General features: G+C 37.3%; 2 protein-coding genes across 3 annotated transcripts in view; both read left to right on the top strand.

Annotated features, from left to right (window-relative positions):
- The first annotated feature begins 69 nt into the window (after positions 1-69).
- On the top strand, positions 70-14150 carry tubgcp5 (tubulin gamma complex component 5). The gene is made up of 24 exons (XM_084129659.1): positions 70-340; positions 488-641; positions 828-881; positions 983-1091; positions 1169-1265; positions 1360-1439; positions 4872-5007; positions 5096-5213; positions 5407-5496; positions 5791-5884; positions 6335-6596; positions 6678-6880; positions 7004-7119; positions 8051-8319; positions 10661-10859; positions 10944-11132; positions 11225-11407; positions 11523-11607; positions 11757-11877; positions 12484-12635; positions 12767-12892; positions 13111-13199; positions 13358-13458; positions 13538-14150. The coding sequence occupies exons 2-24, from the start codon at positions 508-510 to the stop codon at positions 13582-13584; spliced, it is 3054 nt and encodes a 1017-aa protein (XP_083985785.1). The 5' UTR covers positions 70-340; positions 488-507; the 3' UTR covers positions 13585-14150.
- An 830-nt stretch (positions 14151-14980) lies between these two features.
- Positions 14981-27428, top strand: part of cyfip1 (cytoplasmic FMR1 interacting protein 1) — a 39774-nt gene continuing 27326 nt past the window's right edge. The window contains exons 1-6 of one of the 2 annotated variants that reach the window (XM_084128006.1): positions 14981-15227; positions 25078-25198; positions 25458-25547; positions 26542-26619; positions 26710-26811; positions 26893-27074. In XM_084128006.1, the coding sequence (XP_083984132.1) occupies positions 25082-25198; positions 25458-25547; positions 26542-26619; positions 26710-26811; positions 26893-27074 (569 nt within the window). In that variant the 5' untranslated portion in view covers positions 14981-15227; positions 25078-25081. The remainder of the gene's footprint in view (positions 15228-25077; positions 25199-25457; positions 25548-26541; positions 26620-26709; positions 26812-26892; positions 27075-27428) is intronic. The other variant, XM_084128007.1, reaches the window with a different exon arrangement.

Below are 27428 nucleotides of genomic sequence, written 5' to 3'. Positions count from 1 at the left end.
TTGTTGTGTCTCGTCATGTTCTGTCCTGGTCGATAGGTGGCAATGAAGCTCCCCTCAGCGTTATTGTTCACTCCTCGGCGCCACAGAAGAAGCGTCTGAAGTCATGGAGGCGGCAACAGTGGAAATCATAATGTATGTAATATGATAATGAGATAAATAGATTTAAAGGCAGCCCTCGGTTCGACTTTCGCTATCGGATTATATTCGGTAGAAAGAAGGCACATTTTCGCTTTATCTGTATCACGTAGGGAGCACCCTTGTCATGGGTTTCTTGTTTTGCTAGCCGCAGCTCAGCTGTTGATAACGGCTCGCCCCTGTCAGCATCATTACCAAAAAGCAGGTTTGTGCTTATCTATCTATCTATCTATCTATCTATCTATCTATCTATCTATCTATCTATCTATCTATCTATCTATCTCTCTGTCTCTCTGTCTGTCTGTCTGTCTGTCTGATCGATCTAATTTTTTTTATGTATCTTGTGTTTCAGTTGATCCTTGAATCATCATAATGGCTCACTGGAGCAGGTTTGAGAAGGAGCTGGAGTTGGAGACCCGGAGACTCATCTCACATTATACTGCCATTCAGGATGAGGAAGATCAAAACTTTCAAATGGCTCTGAAGTTTACTTGGTCCAATTTCAAGTACTTGGCGCATTTATTCTTCCATTTTATTACTGTAATGGCTTGCATGTATTTGTGAAAAGTAAAGACTAATAAAAACGAAATAATTGAATTAAAACGAAAAAATTGTTTTCCATTTTGCACTTAACATTTCATTTTTGCGCATAAAATCAATCGAAGCTCTCATGGTGTTTTGTCCCTTGATAGGTTTCACCATTTTCTTGATGTCAACAGACATAATGTGCAGCGATCCATTAATGGGTAGGAAGTCTGAAGCTTTGCACAATTCTGTGTACTTTATTTTTTGTTATGCTGATGTTTTGATTATTAAAATGAATTATCGAGATTTCTTTTTCTACCAGGATTCATGAGAAACTCATGGTTCACTCTGACTTAAGCAAAGCAGAGAGCTGGCTACGGCTAACTGAAGAATTTCTCAGTTCTCCTCTTCCTAATACCGAGGGAACCAAGGTAGGATAACACTGACATTATACAGAGAGTACTTGGAACACTACGTATATGCTGAATATCTCTATTACTGTTTTCAGACTGATGCCCATTACAGTATGCTGTCTTTATTACTCCATCTGTCTGACTCTCCATCCAACACAAACTACTGTGAAAGACCCAGACTGAAAGAAACAGGTTTGATTTTTATGCTCTTTTGTGTAAATACATGCATACTGTTGGACAACACTACGCCTAAAATTGCTACAAATTAATATGTTTATATCTACAGAGAAAGAAGACAAGTTTGATTGGGCAAAGTACCTCATGGAAGGAGAAGAAATTGATACTGGGCCCTTTCCAGACACTCCAGTGAGTGAACTCTATTAGCTCTATATGGCTTATAAATGATCTGTCAATATTTTTCAGCTTGTTGATATTTATACATTTTCTAAAAAGAAAGATTTAAAAGATTTAGATAATCAGTTATGAACAAACTGTCCTTTTGCTTTGTCTCTTCAGAACTTTTAGAAAATAATAAAATACTTTAATAGAAAGCTTTGCAAATACAAAAGTGCTTATAAATGATTAGTCAAAATTCTTCAGCTTATTAATAGTTATGTATTTGCTGTAAAAAGAAAGATTTAAAAGATTTTGAAATAGTAGATTTAAAAATAAATAAAAGCATTCACTTTTTTTGTAACGAAAAACTGTCATTTACTATGTTTATTTAAAGTAAAATACTGTGAAATTCTACTTAAAATAACAAGGCACTAAATAAATACTAAGAAAATTATATTTCAGAATTTATTTATATGCTCTAATATAACAATACATAGTAATTAACAACAATATTCACTTGTATATTAAATGGAACGTTTTAAAGTGCTCTATTATGCTTTTTCAGATACTACCTTTCGTGTAGTGTCAAATAGCTCTTTGTGAATGTAAAAGGTCTGCAAAGATAAAAGTGCACGATAAATTGATTTATTGTCTCCCAAAAGAAAGAACAGATTCTGAACAGCCTGAAACGAGTCGTCGATAATTCCAGTCTTACTTCCTGCATGAACCTAAGTACAAATTTGCATAATGCCATCCTATGCTCTTCATTAACAGGCCGGGAACTAGGGTTGGAAACCGAGAATCGGTTCTTATCCAGAACCATTAGTGTTTTTGAAAAATACCAGAGCCGTGTGAAATTCCTAAGTTTCAGTTCCGAAAATGGTTTTGGTGCGAAGTGCTGGAAGCTTATCCTTTAATAGAATATGAATATTGTCATGAATATTAAAATAGTAATGAATGCACTGAAAAGCCCTCGCGCTACGCATATACTGTACATTTTGCATCAGAGTATAAAGACAGTAGAGCTGCACGATTAATCTTTAAAAGATCTCGATTCAAACACCCACGCTATCTTATTCCTAAATGACAAAAATTTCACACCGGAACTTTCAAATCTGTTCACGCTGTCGCTGACCCAGAAAGAGCAGTTGCCAGTATATATGAAACAGCTTTACTTTCAGTCTTTTCAACCACACAGTATTGATATTTCTGTGTTACAAATAGTCAAATGATCACAGAAGTACTAAGATAAAAGTTTATAGTTCGAGTATAAACACTGATGTCTACGGTAGCAACCAAAATAGAGTAAATCACCTTTTGAAAGTCACTTCAAATAACAAGTGTATCGATTACATCTGATGCTTCAAAACATTCATAAAGAAGACTGTTAAAGCTGCAGTCTGTAACTTTTTTGTGTTCAGAATTTACAAAATGTATATAATGAGCGAGTACATCATGAATGCCTTTTTTCAAACCTTGTTTTTGTCTTATCCTGAATCGGTAAGCCTGTAATAAGCGTTTATACTCTGACTACTTTACACCGGTTAGGTCACCACTGCGGATTAGCCCAGTGCCTGCGTGACTCGTCATAGACATATACAGAGAGAAGTAGCTCTGGCTACAATGTTCTTCTGCAAGACGCATGCAGTTCTGTTTATTTACCGCTAGAGCGCTGATTCATAATGAAACAAGTGAAGTCTTTATGAATCAATCATTCAAACCGATTAAAAAAATTATGTTTCACCTGTCTGGATCTTACATGTGTGTTCAAGCATATTCTACCCTTTCTGAGAGGGTATTCTCCACTGCTGGAGATACAATAAGCTAGGAGAGGTCCCAAATTCTTCTAGAGAATGCAGAAATGTTTATTTTCCATCAGAAAAATGAATTATTTTTGCATAAATTGCTAAATAATATGTTGAATTTGTTGACATTACCAGTAGGGGTGTAACGGTACGTGTATTCGTACCGGACCGTTTCGGTACAGGGCTTTCGGTTCGGTGCACGTGTGTACCGAATGACCGAATGCAATATTTTGTGTGCGGAACATAGGTACATTTTCGTGTTTCCACACGAAAATATTAAGTGGCGGAAGTCTCCGCGTTCAGCGCAAATCCCCTATGCAAATCCCGCCCTGCAGCTGATTCTAAAGTTTTACCCGTCGTCACTGTAACCTAAACCAATGAAATCGACTGCAGGGCGAAAAAAAGCTTTTCCGCTCTGTGTGCGCCGCCGCACTCTCCGTTCCGTGTGTGTGTGTGTGTGTGTGTGTGCTGCGCTCTCTGCTCAATGTTCAATGTTCGACTCCGTGTTTGCGCTGCGCTTTCTGCTAATCTCTAATCGATTCCCAGCCTTAATTTTTAAATATGAGCAGGCCTACAAGCTGGGATTGGTAATGCTGCACTGTAATCATAGTTATTTATTTATATTTTTCATTAAATTTATTATGTGATATTGGTTTGAGACTGAGAGTATTTTATTTAGTGGAGAACTTTGCAGCAGTATTTTATTTCTTATTCTTTTTTTTATTTTATATATATTTTATTACATTTTATTAAAAAGTGTTTAAAAAAGTGTAAACAAATTGTTAAAAAAAGTTTATAGTAGTAAACAACCTGCAGTTTAATGTTTGCATTTCTTTCCCTTACTGTTCCGAAAATAAACCGAACCGTGACTTTAAAACCAAGGTACGTACCGAACCGTGATTTTTGCGTACCGTTACACCCCTAATTACCAGTCTGTTAAACTCGTTTGACAAGCAGAGGTGGACAAAGTACACAACTTCCTTACTTGAGTGAAAGTACAGATACTACTGGTCAAATATTACTCCGTTACAAGTAAAAGTTGTAAAGACCGATTTTTACTTAAGTAAAAGTACAGAAGTACTCGTTTTTAAAAGTACTTAAGTATCAAAAGTAAAAAGTAAATGTCAATGCATTGTTTTATTATTGTTGCATTGTTGAATGTAATACTACAGTACCTTATGCCTCTGAATCTATGCCTGCCTTACCCTCATATCAATATCACATTTATTTCTAGAACACAGTTCCAGTAGTGGAATTGAATATGAGATTAAATAAATGCACTCAATAACGTCTACAATGGTTTCGGACACCCAAATGGCTGTTCCCTCAAATAGTGCCCTTGGCTTAGTTTTTTGGCTTTGACGTCAACCCGACTTTCATTTCCAACCCAAAATCATCCCCTGACTCTACTCAAGGACCTTGACAGAAACGTAGTGGAGTAAAAAGTATGATATTTGTCTTTCAAATGTAGTGAAGTTAAAGTAAAAAGTTTCCAGAAAAGATAATACTCAAGTAAAGTACAGATACTCAAAAAGTGTACTTAAGTACAGTACTCAAGTATATGTACTTTGTTACTGTCCACCACTGTTGACAAGTAACGATACTAATGGTATGTTAGCAGTAATAGAGCACAACAGATCATTTGATCTTTTGGCAGGACTGGTCTGAGGAAGAGAGCGAAGAAGAAGATAGCCAGCAGCCCCTGAGCAGAGAGGATTCTGGTATACAGGTAGACAGAACGCCACTGGAGGACCACGAGCAGAATGACAAGACCGTCCAAGTCACCTGGACTGGTAAGGGACAGCACGTTTTCTTACAGTAGCCATTAGTTCATGAAGGTTGTTATCAAGACTCCTAGTTCCTACTGTCTTGTTTTTGTAGTGGCGGAGCCGGACTCAAGGGCTTGGTTGGAGCAGCATATTGTCACTTCATATTGGGTTCCCAACTCTCCCCGCTTTCCACACAGCCTCCACCTGCACTCCAACCTTTACAACGTCTGGTAAGACATTTTTGTGATATCTTATTCGCTTTCAGAATCACAAGCCCATTCATTTGGACCCAGTTAATTGATTTAATCAAAGTTTTGAATCAAATGCTGTTCAATCTTTAAATTGAGTAAAGATTTCATGCTGTTATTTTGCATACATTTTTTTATTTTTTTTATTTTGCACTCTCACTCTCTTTTTCTCCAGGGATCAGCACCTGTATAACACTGGGCCTCTCTACCTTCCCGAAGAAAAGTCTTTTGTTACAGAAACACAAGTGATTCGGGAAACTCTTTGGTATGACATATCTAAGATTGCCTTGATTGCATTGAAAAACTAGACAGACATGTTCTTACCAAAGGAAAGTACATATCTTATGTGGAAATTGTATATGTGGATAGGTATAGGGAGGCAAGTTTAAACCTGCAGGGAATGAGCAGTTCTGGAATGGAGTTTTTTACATTGCACTGGTTGCTGACACTTGAATGTTTACTTACCCAGATAAGAATGTATCACAATGATGACTGATTACTCATATCAAGGGTTTTTTTTCACAGGAAAAATCATGTGTTCTTTTCTGCTTCTCCTCAGGCTCTTCTCTGGTGTAAAGAAACTTTTCATTTTCCAGCACAGTGATGGCAAGGTGACTGTGAGGAATGATGTGGTGGTCACTCATCTAACTAATGTGAGTGGAGACAGTTTTTCATCATTCCCTGTCAGGCCTAAGTTTTTGGGGTTTGTTGGAAGTTTACCATTTTTTAGAAGTTTACAATGCTCGTATAGTAGGGAAGGTGCCAGTCAGATTTTATTTAATTAAATGTATTTATTGATTGGGATAAACCTCCATCTCGTTTTTAGAGGGTGCCAACATACATAATTTCAATTAGTGTTATTTAGATTTTTGTATGTCATAAAAGAAAATGGTAAGACTTTAATTTTACATGTTGTTATTATAGTATTAACTACACATTACGTATAATTACATGCAAATATGTAATTGCACTGTAACAAATGTATAATTACACTAACACTTAAAATAAAGATAACTTTTTTTTTGTAACTGTGTAAGATTAGGATCCTAAGAACCATAGGATTGATGGTTCAAGGTGCTTTATATATTCCTATTTGTGTACAGAACTGTCTTCACTCTGTACTGGAGCACATAGCGGCCTATGGGCAGGCTGTTTCCCGTCTGCAAAAGTTTATTGATGAAGTGACCGGCCACAGCGTAGAGCCCTGTCCTCCAGGTCTTAACTCCACGTCGTCCTCTTCGTCCTCCAAGAAGAGCTCTGAGCCTCCCTTCCGGACCTACCAAGCATTTGTTTGGGCCCTGTACAAATACTTCACCAGCTTTAAAGAAGAGCTCAATAATATTGAAAAAGACATTATTTCCAAAGGTTGTTTTTTCTGTGTCTGTAAATGTATTCACAGTTATTTTTGTATAATTATGGTATTGATTCTATTATGATTCTTCATAGATGAGACGGTGACTCTATCATCTGTGCTGGAGCGGTTAAGTCCTCATCTGGCTCAGATCACGATGCTGCACAGGGTTTTCTGCACAGGAGTGGCCGAAGTGCCGCCAGGAACGCCCAACGTATTACGAGCATCACACTTACTCAACACCCTCTACAAGGCCATCATAGAATATGACAGCGCGGGCGAGGCCTCTGAGCAGTCTGTAAGTGTGCCTGTTTTTTTTATTTGTTTTTTATTTCAAACAGTAGATGTACCGCTCATCTTTTTTTCCTCATCATGAAAAAAGTTTAAGATCACAAAATGATTTTTCCCCCCTTCCTATCAGGTGGCACTCCTTTTCTCTCTCTGGGTAGAAACGGTCCGGCCGTACCTTGAGATTGTAGATGAATGGATCGTTCACGGTCACTTATTTGACCCTGCCAAAGAGTTTATAATTCAGAGGTACAAAAAAAACTTAAATGTGTATGTACACTACCATTCAAAAGTTCGGGGTAAATTTTTTTTTTAAAGACATTAATACTTTTATTCAGCAAAGACACATTAAATTAATCAAAAGTGACAGGAAAGATTTTTACATTGTTACAAAAGATTTCTATTTCAAATAAATGCTGTTTTTTTCTACTTTCTATTCATCAAAAAATCCTGAAAAACATATATCACGGATTCCAGAAAAAAATATTACGCAGCACAACTGTTTTCAATTTTTCTTGAATCTTTTAATCTTTCTGAAGAATCATGTAACACTGAAGAATGGAGTAATGGCTGCTAAAATTCAGATTTGCCATCACAGGAATAGTTTTACAATATTTTAATAATATTTACAGTATAATATTTACAGTAAATATTTAAAATATAACAATTGTTTTAAATTGTAATAGTTGTAAATATTGTGTTAAATTTCACAATATTCAGGGAGGTGATTTTTCTGTATTTATACGGATTTCCATATTTCCCGACCTGAAAAGCATGACCCATGTCGCGCTGTATTTTTCAGAGTAAAGCTGTGTTCACTGTGTTCATTTTCAGTTTCGATTCACATTAAATGCTACTCTGCAAGTGCTGTGTTTGTGTCGCTTATAATTAGCATTTTGGGAATGCAGCCTTGGTGACCATCAGAGACTTATTTAAAAAATCTTACTGACCTCAAACTTTTGAAATGTACTCTATGTAAGGAATTACGTACAGTCATCCGGTCATTATTGCAAAATAAATCCATTCAGACCAGGGTGATACAAGTCCCCTCAGTGTCGTGTCTTGGTGCTGATCACTCTTTTGGGGTTTATTTTGCACTAACCACCGGATGACTTCACATTATCCTGCTTATTTACAAAGCTGCCTGCCAGAAAAACAAATATATGGGCATGTTTACTAGGAACAAGGATGTACCAGTAAACCACAGGGACTTCTGGTATGCCACTTACACGCTGTATAGCATCTCTGAGACGGTGGAGAACGAAGAGAGGCTCAGCGACGCTGCCAGTGGAAGCTCTGGTGGGGAGCAGGCGTCCAGCAGCAGACAGCACACCATGGTGTCCTTCCTCAAGCCTGTACTCAAGCAGATCATCATGGCTGGCAAATCCATGCAGCTGCTGAAAAACCTGGACTGCAAGGAGACCGAACAGCCAGATGGCTCCTCCAGAGGTCAGTGTCAGAGAGAATAAGTTTTGTATTTCGTTTCAATTTAGTTTATGTATTTCTGAAAGTGGCTATTTTTTATTTCATTTCAGTACGTTTCAGTGCCCATCCCCTATAATATAAGAAATTTGTCAAATATAACAACACAACACTGCAGAATTTACTGACAATGTCATGTGCTATAAATGTGCCAGTGCTGCAACAGTAGGAGTATCTTGTTATCTACGTAGATCCAGCATCAGCCATAGGTTGCGTCTGAGAACAACTAGTCACCGGTTTGTGTTTATGGCACAGACTTTTATAAATATATTCAAGATTTTGTTTGAGGGTGTTTGCATCAGTTAAATCAATAGTTCTTAACCAGGAGACTGGGGTCTCAGCACACTTTCAGGGAGGCTGTAAGATGGTGTAAATCGATTTAAAGTAAGACAAAACAAGCTTTTAAAAATCAAGATGAAAAGTATCTGACATTTGTGGTAGATTTTTCCCCTACGCATGACTTGGGTTTACCTGGGTCGTCTCCTGATCGACGTTCAATAATATTTATCCTCTAGCGCGTCTCCTAATCGACGTCGGCTGAGTCGGTCAATGTCTTGACCCCTATGAACACGATCACTTGGGAAATAATATCTCGAGTGTTCCACTAACCTGCTGCGCAGCATTAACTACTAGACAGACTCCAGACAATGCCTTCGAATATGTTTCAATCACGGTCGGAGGATCTCAGACCAATTTCAGAGAGAATCCCACCAGCAAAAAGTTTTTATAGAATATGAGCAAAGGTGACATGATTCAGTACATAAATTTTCTCCAATATGATTCAGCAAACCCTTCTGTTACTAGGTGGAAGCTTTGTTCCTCAAAATCATGATTTTATAAATGTAGATATGTCTAGTGTCATTTCCCCTTTTGTTAGGCTATATTTAGAGATGATTCACTAATGCACACACACTGACTGGGGACATTTCAGGTTTCAAAAGTATATAATTGTTAATCCTGCAAGAAAAATAAATGTTAATTATGATTAATAAAAAAAAAAATCCATCACACATTATATTACTTATTTTCATTTGTTTCCTTAACAACTGTCATTGTTATTTAAGAACCAGGATTCCGAGAGTCTTGGGACTCTGGAAATATGAGAACATTTTAAATATGAGCGTAAGATTTCTAGACCTGTAAAAATCATGGACATTTATCAAATCTTATGTAGTGGACATATCTAAAATGAATACACATTATTATCAAGCTCTTTGAGTAAAAATTGCTGAGAAAATGACATTTATGAGTTGTCATAATAAAAAACAAGTGAAAGTTACATAAATTCATGATTGAATCCTGAAGAAAAAAATAGTTCTCGAATCTACTGAAATTACAAAATGTAACTATTTTAATTTTAATAAAGTTGTTTTATATTATACGTTTAATTTCTGTAATTTCTGCTACTACTTTGCTGCATGCTAGTTTATTATTGAAGTCTGTTGTCAGTTATACCCATGACATGAACACGTCACATGGTGGTTCATTTTCTCTGTAGTTCTGTATAGTTATCAATATTGTTTTATAGTTTCAGTATAGTTTTCATTTTGTTGCACGTTCACATTTTTATATAGGTGTCGTTTTTGTTAATGGTAACAACCTTGAAGGAATAATTTTTTTATATATAATATATAATTTTTTAATTTATTTTTAATTTGTTTCTGTGTTTTAGGATGTTTTACTAATATTTCTAAAGGGGTGCTCCGATCATGATTTTTGGTACCGATTACGATCACTGGAAGCAGTATTGGCCGATAGATCACCGATACGGATCATAAAAAAACCACAGTTTTTATTAACAGAAAGTAATCGCATGTAAAACAACACTGCACTTCAATTCACTGTATAAATTAAGGCGCATGTCCTGCAGTTTAGCAACAGTAGACTGTATTTTACTACAATCACTGATCTAGCTGATTTGGACGTTAAGTTTTGAGCGTTTAGGGAGGAAAGAAAGCGCGCCGCTGTGAAGGAAAGAAATGCACTGAAATATCACAGCCTTAGTTTCTTGCTGTCATTACAATATCTCTGCAAATATGTTGCAAATATATTGTCCCTTTTCAGACGCCCAGTAGAACTGCCAGAACGGTGAATGTAGTGAAGCAGTTTTAGCTGCACATATAAAAATTGTCTCCCGAGTTTTGCGTCATTTGATCAGCTCTTCTGATCGGCCTTTATAGAGACCACCGATCAAACTGTATAAAGCTATTATCGGCCGATAACACACCCTTAATGTTTCTTATAGCATATGGAAAGTTTGATGATAAACAAGATTGTCTTAATATTTCTGACACTTGTGTCTCTGCAGATGCCGAAAGAAAGAGTCTGTACACGCTTTTCTTGGAGTCAGTGCAGACACGTCTTCGGTATGGAGAAGAATCACCTACGAACACGGTTACCGAGCAACAGGCCACTAAAAAGAGCCTTATCAAGATGCAGTCCATTGTAGCACGTCATCTGGAGCTGGATGACATCCATGACCCCCTGCTGGCCATTAATTTTGCAAGGTAACCGCAGAATACAGAATAAATGATTTGACGTCGCTGAAGAGCACACAAAAGTGCAAAGGTAATGTGTGGTATCTCTTGCAGGCTTTATTTAGAGCAGAATGACTTCCTTGAGAAATTCTCTGGCGGCAGTGTGATTTTGGACCGCTCCTCCGAGTCTGTGACATGTCAGACGTTTGAGCTCACGCTTCGTTCCTGTCTGTATCCACATATTGAGAGGAGATACATCGAATGCTGTGGGAACCTCATGAGAACCCTGAAGAAAGACTACAGGTAAGATCCTGCAGGAGAATCCTTAGTTCACAAACCTCACAATATAGTTTTGTAGAGCATTTATGCATAAGCCTCTCTTTTTTTAATCTTAGGCTTTTAGGGTACTTGCAGGCCATGAGAAACTACTTCCTGTTGGAGGCTGGGGATACCATGTATGATTTCTACACAGCCATCTTTGACAAAGTTCTGGAGAAGGAGAGCTGGCAGCAGCTGGCATTCCTCAATGTGCAGCTGCAAGAGGCTGTTGGACAGCGCCACCCAGAGGACAGCAGCCGGTACTGCACATGGACCTCTCTAGAGATCCTGCGGTTTACCATTCAACCCTACCTGTCACCACTCAGTATCCTGTGGTTCACTAATGTTTCTCTCACATCTTTCTCATGATTCTAGGTTGTCCATATTTCTTGAAACTATCGATCCTGCAAGAAAAAAACAGCCAGTGAATAACCTTGATGGTCTTACTCTGAGTTATAAGGTTACAATGAATTTAATTTAGCTTTTTTTGCTTTGATGATTGTATTGACACATTTATAATACATTAAAATAATTGATCTGTTTCTAAATGTAAATGCATGTATCTATTTTTATAAATTGTGCATTTTTGTGTATAATTTCTCTCACCAGGTTCCATGGCCTGTAGATATTGTTATTAGTTCAGAGTGTCAGAAAATCTACAATCAGGTCTTCCTACTGCTGCTTCAGATCAAATGGGCCAAGTATAGTCTGGACACATTACGATTCAGTGGTGAGTTATGATTGCATTTCTGATTTTTTTTTTTACTTCTGTTTGTAATCAAATGAGAGGGAAGTAAAGCTAGTGGATATTCTTACAAAAAAGATACACTATTAAATGCGCAAGCCAATAAAATATCCATCTATGTCATTAACTTCCTATTTAAATCATTAAAGGGAGAGCTGAAAATTCTGTCATCATTTACCGGTTTGATTTTCTTTCTTTTGCTGAACACAAACGAAGATATTTTGAAGAATGTTGATAACCAAACAGTTGATAGGCCCCATTTTTTTTTTTTTCACACTATGGAAGTCAATGGGTGCCGTCAACTGTTTGGTTATCAACATTCTTCAAAATATCTTCTTTTGTGTTCAACAGAAGAAATAAATTCATACAGGTTTGGAACAACTTGAGGATGAGTAAATGATGACAATTTTCATTTTTGGGTGAACTATCCCTTTAACTTGATCGTTCCATTGTAACTTATTTTTGGTCTGCGATCACAGGTTTTTTTTTTTTCCTGTGACATAAGAACTATCTTTATTCACAGTACTCTCAGGTTAGGATGGTTTCAGTTCACTTGCTTTTATGGAATCTTAAAATACAGTCTTCCAACAGATTTGACAGTAGCCGCTAAGAGGCAAGAAGGAGACCAATCTGAGGAAAGCACAGCCAAAGAGCCCATAAACCAGCAGATTCACAGGATGTTTCTCCTGAGGGTCAAACTCATGCACTTTGTCAACAGCCTGCACAACTACATTATGACTAGGGTAAGTTTGACATATGGAAAATAGACTTTTTATTTTTTTATTAATTCTTTGTTGTTGTTGAAATGCGGAGAAATTTGATTTTAACCATTTTTTAATCATCATGTGGACATTTACCATGCTTTCATTCACAGATCCTACATAGTACAGGTCTAGAATTTCAACACCAAGTGCAGGAGGCAAAGGACCTGGACCAGCTCATTAAAATCCACTACAGATACTTGTCCACCATTCATGACCGATGTCTGCTCAGAGAGAAAGTAAGCTGAAATTAAACAAGCCAAATCATGTGTCTGTCAGGAAACAAATAGTACATGTTTTAGATTTTGGCTCATTCTTACATGCCACATTTGCAGTTTTTCTTATTAATTCAGTAAGCTGTCTTCCTCATGGTGGTTGGCCTAGTTTTTACTTTAAAACTGTTATAGATAGTTGTGTTGTTTCTGATCCATCAGTTGGGGTTACTGTGTCTTTGCAGGTCAGTTTTGTCAAGGAGGCCATCATGAAAGTGCTGAATTTGGTTCTCATCTTCTCAGACAGATGGCAGGCTGGTTTTGGGGCCTGGAAGTAAGTTCAAAATGTTTCTTTTCAGATTTTTCCATCTTGCCACATGTCCTTTATCTTGCAGCTTTCACATCAGCTTGAAGAGGATGAGGTTTTACTTCTCTTTAGCTATTTTTAAATGGCTTTTACCATTCTTTAAATACGTTTCTTTTCTTCCTCAGAATCGAGTCGATCGACAAAATGGAGTCAGATTTCAAAAACTGTCACATGTTTCTTGTGACCATTTTAAACAAGGCTGTGTGCAGAGGCTCATTTCCTCATTGTAAGTCTTCCACTGTTTCTAATTATGACCCGGACATATTTCGTTTTACTCACCATATATGTTTCGTTTTCTTTTACAGTGGAGTCCTTGGCGCTGTCACTAATGGCTGGATTTGAACAGTGTTAACAGATTGAAGTTCAATCCAGAGCGTTGAACACAAGACAGATTATTTATTGTACTGCTGCATGACGGCTGCTGCACTGTTCTTGTTTGTCTGTACCAGGATATCTGACATCATAGCACATGAGACAGGCAAAATCACAATAGCATTTCATTGGTACTGAAGTAGCACTTTGTGTCTGTCACCAGAGAAACTTGTTGTATTGTCTACTCTGTCTACAGCACATTTGCTGCATCAAGATACGTAATGTAATGTTTTGTGGACAGTCGGACTGTTTTTTCAGCGTTGTTGGCCAGTGTTTAGGCTCAATATGTTTAATTGTCCTCCACATGCAGTGGATATGTGAAGTGCACATGCCAAAAGCAATTTAATTTACAGGTGATCTAATTATGTATATTACATGCAACAGTGAATAGAAAAAAATTAAGTACTGTACATAATATGAACTAACAATGAAAATTGTAGACTACATTTATATGCAGTTCAAGCCTATATTTGTATGTTTTGTGGTTGCTTAAAGCTGTTTTTCATTGTGCTGAATGGATTGCATATATTAAAATAATTGCCCTGATTTTGAGATATACTATAATGTTGCATCATACTTTTTTCATATGCACTGCCATTCAAAATTTTGGGGTTTGTTTTTGAAGAAAATGCTTGTTCAGCAAGGACTATTTAAAAGACTTTTAACATGTTACAATGTTCTTTTCATCAAAAAGCAAATATTAAGTAACACAACTGTTTTCAACATTGATAATATGAAATGTTTCTTGAGCAACATCAGCATATTAAAATGTTTTCTAAAAGATCATGTGATACTTAGGACTGGGGTAATGGCTGCAAAATATAGCTTTGGCATCACAGGAATACATTATAAAATATATTAGAATAGAAAACAGTTATTTTGAATTGTAATAATATTTCACAATATTAGTATGTAACTATTTTTGATCAAATTAATGTAGCCTTGAGAATTTTTCAGTAACATGGTTTCAGAAAAAAAGTGTGACCCCAAACTTTTGAAATGTAGTGAATACACATCTCACACTTAAGATAACTCTCGTCACTCTTACAACAACACATACTTCATTGGCATGAAGTACACAATACAGGAAAATAAATAGGATGTGTTAAAGAAATATATGAAAAGGAGGAATATAAGAAAATAAAATCAAAGTATTTTTTTTTTTAAATAAAACTCAATAGAATAGCATGGGGATGCATATACATATAAGATTTTGTGTATCTTAACTTTTAATAATTAAATGTTTATTTTAAATATTTACATTTCACATTTGAGTTCACATGATAAAGCAACATGTCACATTTTTTAACGCCTACTTCTGCGCTCACGGACAGTTATCCTGAACGCCCTCTGCCGGCAGTGTGCAGAACTGCGGCGCTGGAGTTTCCTGTTGAATTTCCCTGTAGAGCGCAACAGGAACTTCCAGCCTGAGCTGCGCCTGCGACAACACTCACCGCGAGCAGGATTCCTCCGCAAACTCCCTCAACCACTCCAAAACACCGCCGAAAACGCTCTTACAAGTTCACTTCATCCTCTCAGCCACATCAGAACTGGAAATCACAACGGAAAATGCATGAATGAATAATCGAAGCGGATAGTTTGTCCTGGAAATCTCACGTAAGGGTGGGTAGAGCAGAGCTTTGCCTTACTTTCATTCTGGGTGTTGTCTTTTTTCAAACGCTTTCTCTGTAGTTTATTAGTCAGTCAAATACTCAGCGTTCGCGTACTTTTGTTCTAATATGTGTTTATGTTTCATTATGGACAAGACAGAATGAAAAGGTATTGTCGGGTTGAATTCCTTTGAGTTGTTTGAAGTTTCACGTCGTGGATGAAGTGGGCCTGTTTGTTCACGCGAGTTTGGAAACGCGAACGGCTTCAGTCGACGCGTCTAACCAGAACTATTAAAATATATGAAGTTGTCTGCACTGCAAACGCAAGAGAACGCTTCGTTGTTTATAATGAGTGCGTTATAGTTTATCTCGTAGTTTGGGTGAACAGCCTTCTGTACAACTTTACTGAAACTGAGTAGCCTACTAGTGTTTCTGGGTACAGCAAGTAATGTAATTATTTTGATTTTTTTTTTTGTTTGCTTGATATTTTTCCATGCTTGCCTGTCAGATACACCCACTGATAAGAGCACATCTATCTATCTATCTATCTATCTATCTATCTATCTATCTATCTATCTATCTATCTATCTATCTATCTATCTATCTATCTATCCTTGTATGAATGCCTATAGTTCATAGCATAGTCTGCAATGTGAAAACAATATAAAGTTGGTGGCGAAAAGTAAGGAAAAATGCCCCTGATAATAAATTCAAGGGGACAAATATTGTCCCTTACTAAAAAAAAAAAAAAATCCTTTACTGTTCTACATGTATAATATATTCATTATATGTTTATTGTTGTTGTTCTTGACATTCTATGATTAAGGTTTACAGAAACAGAAAGTCAATGAGAGATTTGTATTGGTTTGCATGCTGGTTAACCAAAATCCAATGAGAGCAGTCAACTTAAGTTGAATCACAGCACTGTCAACTTTTAGTTTGTCTCCTAAACCCTGTCAGTTTGTTTCCTGAATGTAGATTAAGACTAGAGCTGGATTAAACCGCTCTGTCCGGGGTGGTTCTCTTTGAAAATCCCTTAAGTCTAGAACTGGGCTTAGTTTGTGTCTGTAAACCAATTATGTGGTGTCAGTCCCCCTCTCCTTATCTTTAATCCAGTTGTTTTCTGGATTGAAAATGACTTCAAGACAGAAAAGGAAGGGAAACGGGAAAGGTCAGCAGGACTGTTGAAAGTTCAGACATGCCATTCATTCAACCCTTTCCAGATGTTGATAATGATGCTTTAGGAAGTTATTTGTTCCAGTTGGTTTTATGATTCAGCAGATTAGAACAGATTAAACCACCTTTTCACCATCTCTGACAAACAACAGATGAGATCATTAATTTCCAGTGGAGAGATCTGTGCTGAGCAAGATATGTGAAAATCTTGATCTGCTTTGAGTGAAACTTTCAAATGAGTGTGAGGACAGAATTACCAATATTTTTGCACTAAAATGTTAATCTTTAAATACTGTTTCTGTAAAATGGGTGGTTATGAGTAATTGTGTCAGAAAAAATATTTTATAATTATTTACGTTGATTAGTCCTAGAAAACCTATGATTTTCTTTCAGAAAATTTCTGTGAATGTATATTCATTATTCATTCATTTTACCATGGTGAATAAGTGAAGGGCCGCATCACGACCAGTTTGAAAGTTCTGAAGGACAATCATACGTCAGAATGTCGGAGATAGTGGAAAAGGCATCTTTAGGCTTTAAAGATCCAGCCAAACATAATTGGTGGCAGGTAATCACAAGTTTACTTTGATGCAAATGCTTTTTGCGTAATAAAGCAAGACGTGATGCTTATCATCATATTACATTCAAAGTTAGCGTGCATTTCTCTTATCTCTAGTCTGCAAACTAAGTGTGAAAAAAGCAGAATGTGTCAAAGTTGTGTGTATTTTCAGTGAGAGTGCACACCAGTGTGTGCTGCATGTTGTGAAGTTTTCGTTCGGGTGCCAGTGCGTGCCACAACCTCCGCTGCCACGAAAGGAAAATGTGTGTGTGAAGATGTGAAAATTTCAGAGAGGAAGACACCGTGAGCAGCAGGTGTTGAATCTGCACAGCATGTGTTGCAAAAAAACACTTTTTTTTTTTTTCATACTGCGTGCAGCTGGAGTTGTGTTCTGGCATGCATGGTCAGATATCCATCAACACAGGTGGAAATCTTCTCAGACACATTGTGCTAGAGAGCCGCTGTACTTTGTTTAATACTGACTTGGTGGATATCCAGGAGTAAAAGCTCATGGCAGACGGCCAGACTTTGGGGTATATTGGGATGTCACACTGAAGATGGCAGTGTCAGTCTCCAGGAATGTTTGATCTGGATGGTTTATTGGTATTTTTTAGATATTCTGACTAGAGTTTTCATAGGTGTGTGTGACTTTAGAGAGTAGCTTAAATGTTTTTTCTTGCATTTCAGATTGTGATTCGTGTACATGCTTAGAATCAGCGTCTTATCTCCCCCCTGGCTGTACGACTGGAGACAGTCCAACATCAAGTTCAACGTCCAGTGTAGTTATTCTTGAATGGGCTTAGCAGTCTCCAATCTTGTTTATTGACAATCAGCATGAAGTCTTGTGTACTTTACAGCTTATTCTGACCAAGAAGCTCCCTCCCTCCATACATTAATTGTGCTGTTGCTTATAGTTTGATAACTTGTTCTTAATTTCCTTGTTTATATTTGACAGTAGTCCTTTTTCCCCCTGAACATAGCACCTACCGAACCGTACCGAAACTGTGACACTTAAGCTGTGATAAAAGCTGAACCGTGAGTAATTTGAACCATTACACCTCTAACACTAACAATACAAAGCTGATCCTTTAAGCAGAGTCAGACACAACTTCATTTTAAGAAGGACATCAAATCGAGTTTTTGAATTTTTATTTATTTATTGTTGGACCACTGGTTGTGCATGCGTTTTTGCGCCGGCTTTTCTCAATATTTGCGGCATTTGTTGTGTAGTTTTCCAGTGAAAATACACCACAGTTAACATTTTTCTAACATTTTTAATACTTTTCTGACCTCAAGAACCATTGGGTTTATTTGTTCATCTCTCAGTCATCATTGTAAGCCCATTGCATTGTGTTTTGCCCCCCACGCTAAAAATTATAGAGCTTTCATCATAAAACTAAGCTTTTAAATATCATCTTGCTAAGACATATTACTGGGAAATATAGAGTGACAAATGATATTTACATGCATTTTATGTAAGTAGTCTGCTATACTGTTATAAAGATCTCATTGTCCGTGATGAGTTCGTGCGATGACTTTAAAGTTTGTGAAACTTGCATCAGTATCATTACTGACTGATTATAATTTGTAATCTAAAATCTGCCCATCCAAAAGACTAGATAGAGAATTAGAGACCAAATATTTGACCATATTTTCTAATTTTCTCTGCTGCCATCCCCATTTGTATGACTTTGCTTGATCATGACCTGGCCCGTAGAGGAATATTCAGGCGTGTAGAACTTCAGGGACATGACAAGGCTTGTAAAGCCTGTGGGATGATTGTGGTCTCTCTAAACAACATTGCACTGCTTTTAACTGCAGTGGTCTAATGGACCAAAACACATCATTCTTTGTCTCGTGGCTGCTTTGGCTTAAAGGGTTAGTTCACCCAAAAATGAAAATTCTGTCAGTAATTACTCCCCCTCATGTTGTTCCAACCGCGTAAGACCTTTGTTCATCTTCGGAACATAAATTAAGATATTTTTGATGAAATCTGAGTGCTGGATCACTTCTCCATAGGCTGCTAGGTGACCGAAACTTGCTGGCCCAGAAAAGTTATTAAGGAGATCGTTAATATAGTCCAAGTAACTACAGTGGCTCAATCTTAAGTATATCAAGCGACGAGAATACTTTTTGTGCGCACAAACAAACAAAAATAACAACTTTATTCCACTATTCATTTCCTTCTCTCTGGGCCTCGTAGTGTTTTTGCGCTGCGCGTCTGTGTTGCACGTCAACACGCATCACACACATGACCAGCGTCGGCCAATTGTGAGCCTACGTGGTGACGTGTAACACAGACGCGCAGCGCAAAAACACTACGTGAACCAACTAGAGGCCCAGAGAGAAGGAAATTAATAGTGGAATAAAGTCGTTATTTTTGTTTGTTTTTGCGCACAAAAAGTATTTTCGTTGCTTGATATACTTAAGATTGAGCCACTGTAGTCACTTGGACTATATTAACGATCTCTTTAATAACTTTTCTGGGCCAGCAAGTTTCGGTCACCTAGCAGCCTATGGAGAAGTGATCCAGCACTCAGATTTCATCAAAAATATCTTAATTTGTGTTCCGAAGATGAACGAAGGTCTTACGCGGTTGGAACAACATGAGGGTGAGTGATTACTGACAGAATTTTCATTTTTGGGTGAACTAACCCTTTAATGATCTGGTTTAACTGCCAGTGAGTAAATAGAAAAGACAAGATTTCTGATTGCATGTCAGCATTTTTTTCTAAGATGTCATCTGAAAAAGAAGTTCAGGGAACTACTGCAGCATTAAAGAGGAACAATGTTCAGCTCACTCAAGACAACTTCCCTTTTTTACCTCACAGCGATTAAAAAAAAAATGGTTATTGATTAATATTGCATTTAGGAATTTAATTGTGACCATTCAGGTCTGCATTATATTTGAAGCAAGTGAACCTACTGTGAAAAGTGCTAGACTTCATCAGCAACTGTGTTTGACAGATATAACCCACAAATGTCCACAGTCTCTTACCCACTTCCTTTTTGAAGAAACTAAGATATTGACCTGCATACTTAGCTATGCTAAGCTTAAAAATAAAGAAACAAATAGCCTTTTTTGAATATTTCCAGGACAGTAGTTTGGTTGTGTCCTGCCTGGATTAGCCTAGCTGCTCATTTATAAATATTTATTTATTTATTTATTATTAGGATCCCCATTAGCTGATGCAACAAAATGCATCCGCTAATCTTCCTGGGGTCCACACAAAAAACGCACTACATAATCAATACACAAATTAACATATTACCAACATACACAATCAATGCACAATCATCCACTGAAACAACAAATTCTCATGAAATACAAATATACATATATACATACGCACACACACACATATATATATATACCCTCTGTAATTTCCCTAAATTCTTCTTTGTAGTTCCTGACCAAACCACAGAGCAATAATCTAAGTGTGATAACACTAGAGTCTGCAAAACATGTTTAGTTAAATATGGATTTAAAAATGAATAACACCTTTTAATTACTGATATATTTCTCCATCTTTTTCACCACTTCTTCTATATGTCTTGACCACGACAAAGTCATCATGTAGTGTTTAAATAATGGAGCTGCCAGAAGTGGGTGTGACATGCTGTAATGCCGCAGGAAATAATGCCAGCTGCAGTACTGTACATTCCTAAACACAAACTCGGCTCATGAAAAGGGCGCAGTAACTGTGTCATGTCAGTTCTGAGTTACGTCACCTTTTTTTGTGCTGATCTCAGTTCATTGTCAAAGATCAGATTGTTGAGATTTATATGTGTGAACTATGACTGCAATTTTAATATATATATTTATATATTTATATTTACACATACACTCTTTTGGGCCTTTTTTATCCCATAAAGGGTGCATATTATTACTTCAAAAGTACATATTTTACTTCTGCATGCCGTCTTGTTTATGTAGACTTCACATCCAAAACAAGCTAAGAACTGTTTCTTATTGACTTCATATTTATTTATATTATCAAGTCAATTATCAGGTCAGTGAATCATGAAAGTTCTTAAATGGTTTCATATTAGATGCATCGGGAGTATGTGTAAGACTGTGTGTCTAATGCCTAGCTGTTTTTGTTTTTTTTAGTTGAGACATGTTGGTTGCTATGATACGAAATATCCACGAAAGTGTTAGTATCTGTTTTTGCATATATTTAATTTAAAGTATTTGCACAGGCCATTGTTTTTTAACATTGGTCATAATGTAAAAATAATTATCGGATAATGGGTATTAGAGCAGCACGAATTTTTGAAACAAAAAAAAGATATTAGACAACTAAATAAAATTAAATAACATGCAAATTAGAGGTTCTGACAAAATGTTCATTGCTTTCGTCTTATAAAAATATTTTAATTTATACTAAATAATTAACATATTTTGAATTTGAAAGTCAATGTCTCATTCATAAAGACTTGTTTCGTTAATTGGATGAATCAGCGTTTGTATATAAATCTTTAAAATGAATGATTCAATGACACACTGTTTATAAACACTCACTCCACCTCCTGGCATAATGATAAACAATGAATACATGATACAAGTGTCAAAATACTTTCAAAGTATTTAAACTCTTATTTTGATCTCTACCGTAGACATCAGTGTTTATACCCAAACTATACATTTTTTATTCCCTGTTATTTGAATGTTTGTAACGCATAAATAACGATAATGTGTGGTTGAAAAGACTGTTTGTGAAGCTGCTTCATGCTGTACATTTACATGGCAGCTGCTCTCTCCAGATCAGCGGCAGCGAAAACGCAGATTTGAATGTTGAAGTGTGATTTTTGTACTTTCAAAGGTTGACCAAAGTCCCTAAAGTCTTTGGTTTAAATAGTTTCACATCGCAGGCATCAGTGGAGTGTGAGCAGCACGTGTTTCTGACACTGATTCATTAAAGGTGCTCTAAGCGATGTTGGGTGAAGTTGTCAAACAAAATGGAGGCTAGCTCGACCCTCCCTCCTCCTCATCCCGTCCCTTCCCCCTCCCTCCGTGCTTCCTGAAACAGTCATGAACCATTTAGAAAAACCAAACTGGATTTACACTCCTGTCCAGCAAAAACAGAGCCACCTGAATGTCGGATTGGAAGCCCTTCTGCGGGTGTTTGGATCAAGATTGCGATCTTTTAACGATTAATCGTGCAGCTCTGGATCTGAATTTTACTTTGCATCATTAGATTTCATAGTTGATATTCAGTCTAACATCTGTGTTCCATCTCAGCTCCCGTTTATTTTCCAAAGTTTTCAAATTTCACCACTAGCGACTTAACTGAATTGCAAAAAGAATAATATCCAAACAGATTTCCAAAATGCCAGCCCTTCTGCCCAAAGTAGTCCTGTCCTGTTTACATTCTTCAGGAAGTCAGTCTACAAGTGCTTACTTATTGTTGTCTATGCACACGACACAGTGCTAGAAGACAGTACAGTATTTTAACATCAAAACAAATGACACTTTCTCAGCTTTAATGTAGTGTGATTAACATTTTCGAGTACACTCGGCACAGTTTGCAGCTGTCAGTGTTGACCACAGCAGTGTGTGTCTGATAAACATCACTGTTTCTCTAGAGACACTCTGTTCTTCATGACAGACTGCAGGGTCCCACTCGCTTCAACTCTCTTCCTCATCACATATCTCCTTCTGCTTTTTTCCTCTTAGTTCCTCTCTTTTAACTCTCTGGAAGTGCTTTATGATCAGATGCACAAGTGCCTTCCTATATAAGTTTAGATGTGTGCTTGCTAGTGATGTCCAGAGGCACAGCTGAGCACACGAAGGATGTCTGCAGTATTTATCTGAGGTTATCTAAGGTTTATAGTTGTTTACCTCTACAGTAGCCACAGTAGCCCTTCTTCATTTCCTCAGGCCTGCTTTGTGTTTCTTCTTTTGATGTCCTTTAGACTAATTGTCTTGTCAGCAACTGTTGTGCACTTTTGGCCATTACCAGTTTAAGTGACAAGCAAATTGTCTGTCCATGTTTAATGTGCTGCAAAACATGACATGCAATGATTGCAATCACAGCCAATCAGATGCTTGTTTAGTGTACAGGTTCTGGACCAGCTTTTTCAGTGAGAGTTGGAAGTTTCTAGCAATTAAATCAATGTCAGCAGCATGAATTTCCCTTTACAGGAGAGATTTATTGCATTGTGCCGGATTAGGGCCGTCTATGATTAGGACACGAACATGATTGCCCCATTTGGGGAAGAGAGGAAGTAGGAGGGCACTTTCATTCTGACAGTCGACGCTGTGAGGTGTGAAAAAGTTACCCTGTTGTAACCATAACAGTTTTTTTTAAAAATGTTTTGTGGTCTTATATTTTCCTGTCAACTGGTAAAACTCTTGCTTGCCCTGTTGCTATGGTTTCCAAACATTTCCATTTATGTTAAAGGTGCATTAAGCAACTTTTCATGTTAAAAATACCCGTTTTCTAACCCATACATGCTTAAACAATTGCCTGATGGGCTGAATGAGCCCTTCTCTGATCACTGAGATTGCCTCTATAATCCTGTAAAGTAAAATAAATAAGAGGGATTCGGGCCGGAATTTTAGACTGGGCGTGACGTCATGCGCGTTCACGGCACTCTCACATAGCTATGTCTGGCAGGTTTGTGTATTCGCCGGCATTCTCCGTAGAAGATGGATTGTAAGAGACCTGCTAGTTCATTTCAAACACCAACGCAAACTCCACGTAAGATAAAAAAAAGAAAACTTTTGTCCGTGAGCGGGCACACCTCTGGTTGCAGTTTCGCTTGCCGCCAGAGGGGGCATAGTTCTGCAAAAACTCAGAGACTTGCTTAATGCTCCTTTAATGCTTGCTATCTGTGATATCAAAACCATACAGCGTGACACAAGTGTTTTGTACAGCCTTCTGGAGCAGAACTAAAATTTTAGTTTTGTTATTTCATGGTCTTGAAGAATTTACTAATCTTACTTATTAATGTGAATATTATTAGTAGTAAAATGTTGCAAATAGTAACAATGAGTGTACACTACTGTTAAAATGTTTTTGAAAAGTCTATTATACTCACTAAGATTTATTATTTATATATAACATTTATTTGATCACAAATACAGTGAAAACAGTAATATTGTGAAATTATTACAATTTAAAAAATATATATATATTTTAAGCAAGATTTTTCATTCTTGTCATGGCAGAGCTGAATTTTTATCATTACTCCAGCCTTCTGTCACATGATCCTTCAGAAATCATTCTAATATGCTCAGCTGTTGCACAATAAACAATTCTTCTTATCAATGTTCAAAGCAGTTGTTCTGCTATACATTTTATTAATTTAATACATTTCTTTTTTTCAGAATGAATAGAAAGTTGAAATGCATAGCATTTATTTGAAATGGAAATCTTGTTTTTGTAAAAATATAGCCTACAATGTCAGTTTTGATCAATGTAATGCATCCTTGCTGAATAAAATACATTTCTGACTCATCTTTTTAATGACAGTGTATTTAGTCTAGACTTATTCTTACAGTATGTAACTATAAGTGCTTCCAAGTTCCAACCGAGTGTTGTCCAGTTGTCATCTCAGCTTTAGAATGTCTTGCAGTTGATATTGTTCTGATTCATCGCTTTTGAAGTGGAAGGTCAAGTCAAGCGTGTTACATTCTGAAATAGGCATTCAGTATTCCTGTCAAATGATCTGTTGTATAGACCTTATGTAGCCCCGCCCCTTTTCAGCACTGCGCTCATTGTCTTTTGACTTCTGGTCTGTATTTTCACAGCGATCTTGCGTATTTATGAATGAACGACATCTACTGACATTTGTTAAGACATCTGCTTTAAACATTACAATCCTCATGATAACTTTAGTTAACTTTACATTAATTAAATCCACTTGAAAAGCTAATTACTCCTGGACAGCAATGCCATAGAAATATACAGACCGACCGCAAAAACGGAAGTTCAAATACAATATTCAAAAGATGGCGGCGCCCTCGTTTCTCTGGCGCATAAGGTCTATACTGCACATTTTGACAAATATGGTCTTCTACATGCATAAAATAATTATACATTTTTTATAGCACTAGTAGTATGCTATCCTGAATGTAGCCAGTGTTCTTGTCTCATATGTGTTTCATGTTTCGTTTTAGTGTGATGGCGTCCACAGTGACTCTGGAAGATGCTCTGTCCAATGTGGACCTGCTGGAGGAGCTGCCGCTACCAGATCAGCAGCCCTGCATCGAGCCTCTGCCCTCGTCCCTCATTTACCAGGTAACAACTGACCCCACAGCAGCCCTTCATCTAGACTGCAAAAAAGATAGACGACGCGTCTCCACTTCCTTCTACTAAGCCGAAATATCCCAGAAACGGTTGTTACTTTGATCAAAATGCTTTGGCTTCACTTTTCAGGACATGTGCGACACACTTGGTCTAGATCTTCAGTATATTTTAGAATATATAAACCCAAATGACCTACACATGTACAAAACGGTGCTTGCATAACCACACTGCTGCTTTTTGCCACCCTCAGCCCAACTTCAACACCAACTTTGAGGACCGCAATGCCTTCGTGACAGGCATCGCCCGTTACATCGAGCAGGCCACCGTCCACTCCAACATGGTAAGATCCTTTCAGCATTTTCACACAAACAGCTTGGCTTGTTCGACTCCACCTTCATGAGTTGCCCTTCTTTAATTTATTAAACCTCGACTCCATCACAGCTCTGTAAAGCTAACCTCGGCTGTCTGAACCAGTCTATCAAGCCGGCTCTCTGGAAGCCCTGCTAAAGGAGTCTGTCAGGGACTTGAAATGATTCAAGAGGGCCCATTTTGAGTATCTCATTGTCCGCGCTTACCGTGCTCATTTGAGGAGCCCGGCCAAGCGAAGTAGGCTGCTCTGAATGGTTTTTCTATTGAATGTGAACTGCTGTGTGCTCTATTAGTGAGAGGTAATAGCTGTCGGGGACCGTTTGGCATCAGTGAGGAATTGATGTGTGTGTGTGTGTGTGTGTGTGTAAGTAGTTTGGTACACACACACACACACACACACACACACACACACACACACACACACACACACACACACACACACACACACACACACACACACACACACAGAGAGTGAATGGTTGTTTTGTTACTCCTAGCACAGATTTTCTAAGTTGTTAAGATCTTAAGATTAAGTGGGTTAATCTGTTCTTTGGGAATATATTCAACATGAGATAAAGGTTTATTGTAGAATCTGTTTTTGAAGCATTTTTTTGAAGCAAAGCAAAATTCTGAGATCACTAGTCCAGAAATTATTTTTATTTTGCATTATTAATATTAGTAGTAGTAGTATTTAATAGAAAATCTTATTAATTATAAATTCAATTATTTTCCTCACAGTTTCAGTTTAATTGAAAATTGACAAAACGTCAACCAAATGTCTGATATTTAAGATTCTAGATTATTTCTAGATTAGTCTGTTTTTTTTTTCTTCATTTAATTCATAACTTGTTTCAGTATCCTAAAATGTAATTTTTTGATGGGAGGGAGGAAGGAAAGATTTATCTAACTGCATTCAGTTACTCGAGTGTATTTTAATTTTGTAATGATATTTTGCTGTGTTGCAGAATGAGATGTTGGAGGAAGGACAGGAGTATGCTGTGATGCTGTATACATGGAGAAGCTGTTCAAGAGCTATCCCTCAGGTAATTAGTAATGCCCAAAGCCTCTCAAAAAACCACCAACACAGACTGGTAGTCTGTTGATTTGACCCTCTCCATCTGTCCCTCTCTCAGGTTAAGTGTAATGAACAGCCTAACAGAGTGGAGATCTATGAGAAGACCGTGGAGGTGCTCGAGCCTGAGGTCACCAAACTAATGAACTTCATGTACTTTCAGGTAACGCTTAATGCTATTTTCTGAATTTGAGTACAGGATGTTGTAAGATACACTAATGCTCCGCTCTCATTTCACTCTCAGAGGACAGCGATAGATCGCTTCTGTGGGGAAGTGCGACGTCTTTGTCACGCTGAGCGGAGGAAGGACTTTGTGTCTGAAGCCTATCTGCTAACGCTGGGGAAGTTCATTAACATGTTTGCGGTGCTGGATGAACTTAAGAACATGAAGTGCAGTGTCAAAAATGATCACTCCGCCTACAAGAGGTAACTTTCTGTGAGCCTCAGTTCTGCTTCTGGCCTCGTCATTAATACATGTGGCCTCTAGATGGCAGTCATGCTACATCTTCTATCCAGTTGTTATCACTGATCCATACATGCTTTTTTGGTACTTCATTTGCATTAAACAGACATTTTAAACTGAGAAAAAGTTTACACATACACATTACTGCTCAAGAATTTAGGGTCGATTAGGTAGATTTTTGTAATATCTCCTATGTTCAACAAGGCTGCATTAGTGTGATCAAAAATACAATAAGACAGTAATATTGTGAACTATTATTACAATTTAAAATGAACACTTTTCTGTTTTTATATATTTTACAATGTAATTTATTCCTG

The sequence above is a fragment of the Abramis brama genome (assembly GCF_963993115.1).
Source record: "Abramis brama genome assembly, chromosome: 11".
In the NCBI taxonomy this organism is placed as follows: Eukaryota; Metazoa; Chordata; class Actinopteri; order Cypriniformes; family Leuciscidae; genus Abramis; species Abramis brama.
The sequence above is the reverse complement of the archived record's forward strand: the minus strand, read 5'-3'. Positions and strand labels throughout refer to the sequence as shown.

What these genes read in the sequence shown, in the direction of transcription:
- tubgcp5 (XM_084129659.1), top strand. Translation starts at nt 508, where the DNA reads ATGGCTCACTGGAGCAGGTTTGAGAAGGAGCTGGAGTTGGAGACCCGG. An exon ending in TTTACTTGGTCCAATTTCAA is followed by an intron (nt 642 to 827) that starts GTACTTGGCGCA and finishes GTCCCTTGATAG; the next exon opens with GTTTCACCATTTTCTTGATG. An exon ending in GGACACATTACGATTCAGTG is followed by an intron (nt 11,878 to 12,483) that starts GTGAGTTATGAT and finishes GTCTTCCAACAG; the next exon opens with ATTTGACAGTAGCCGCTAAG.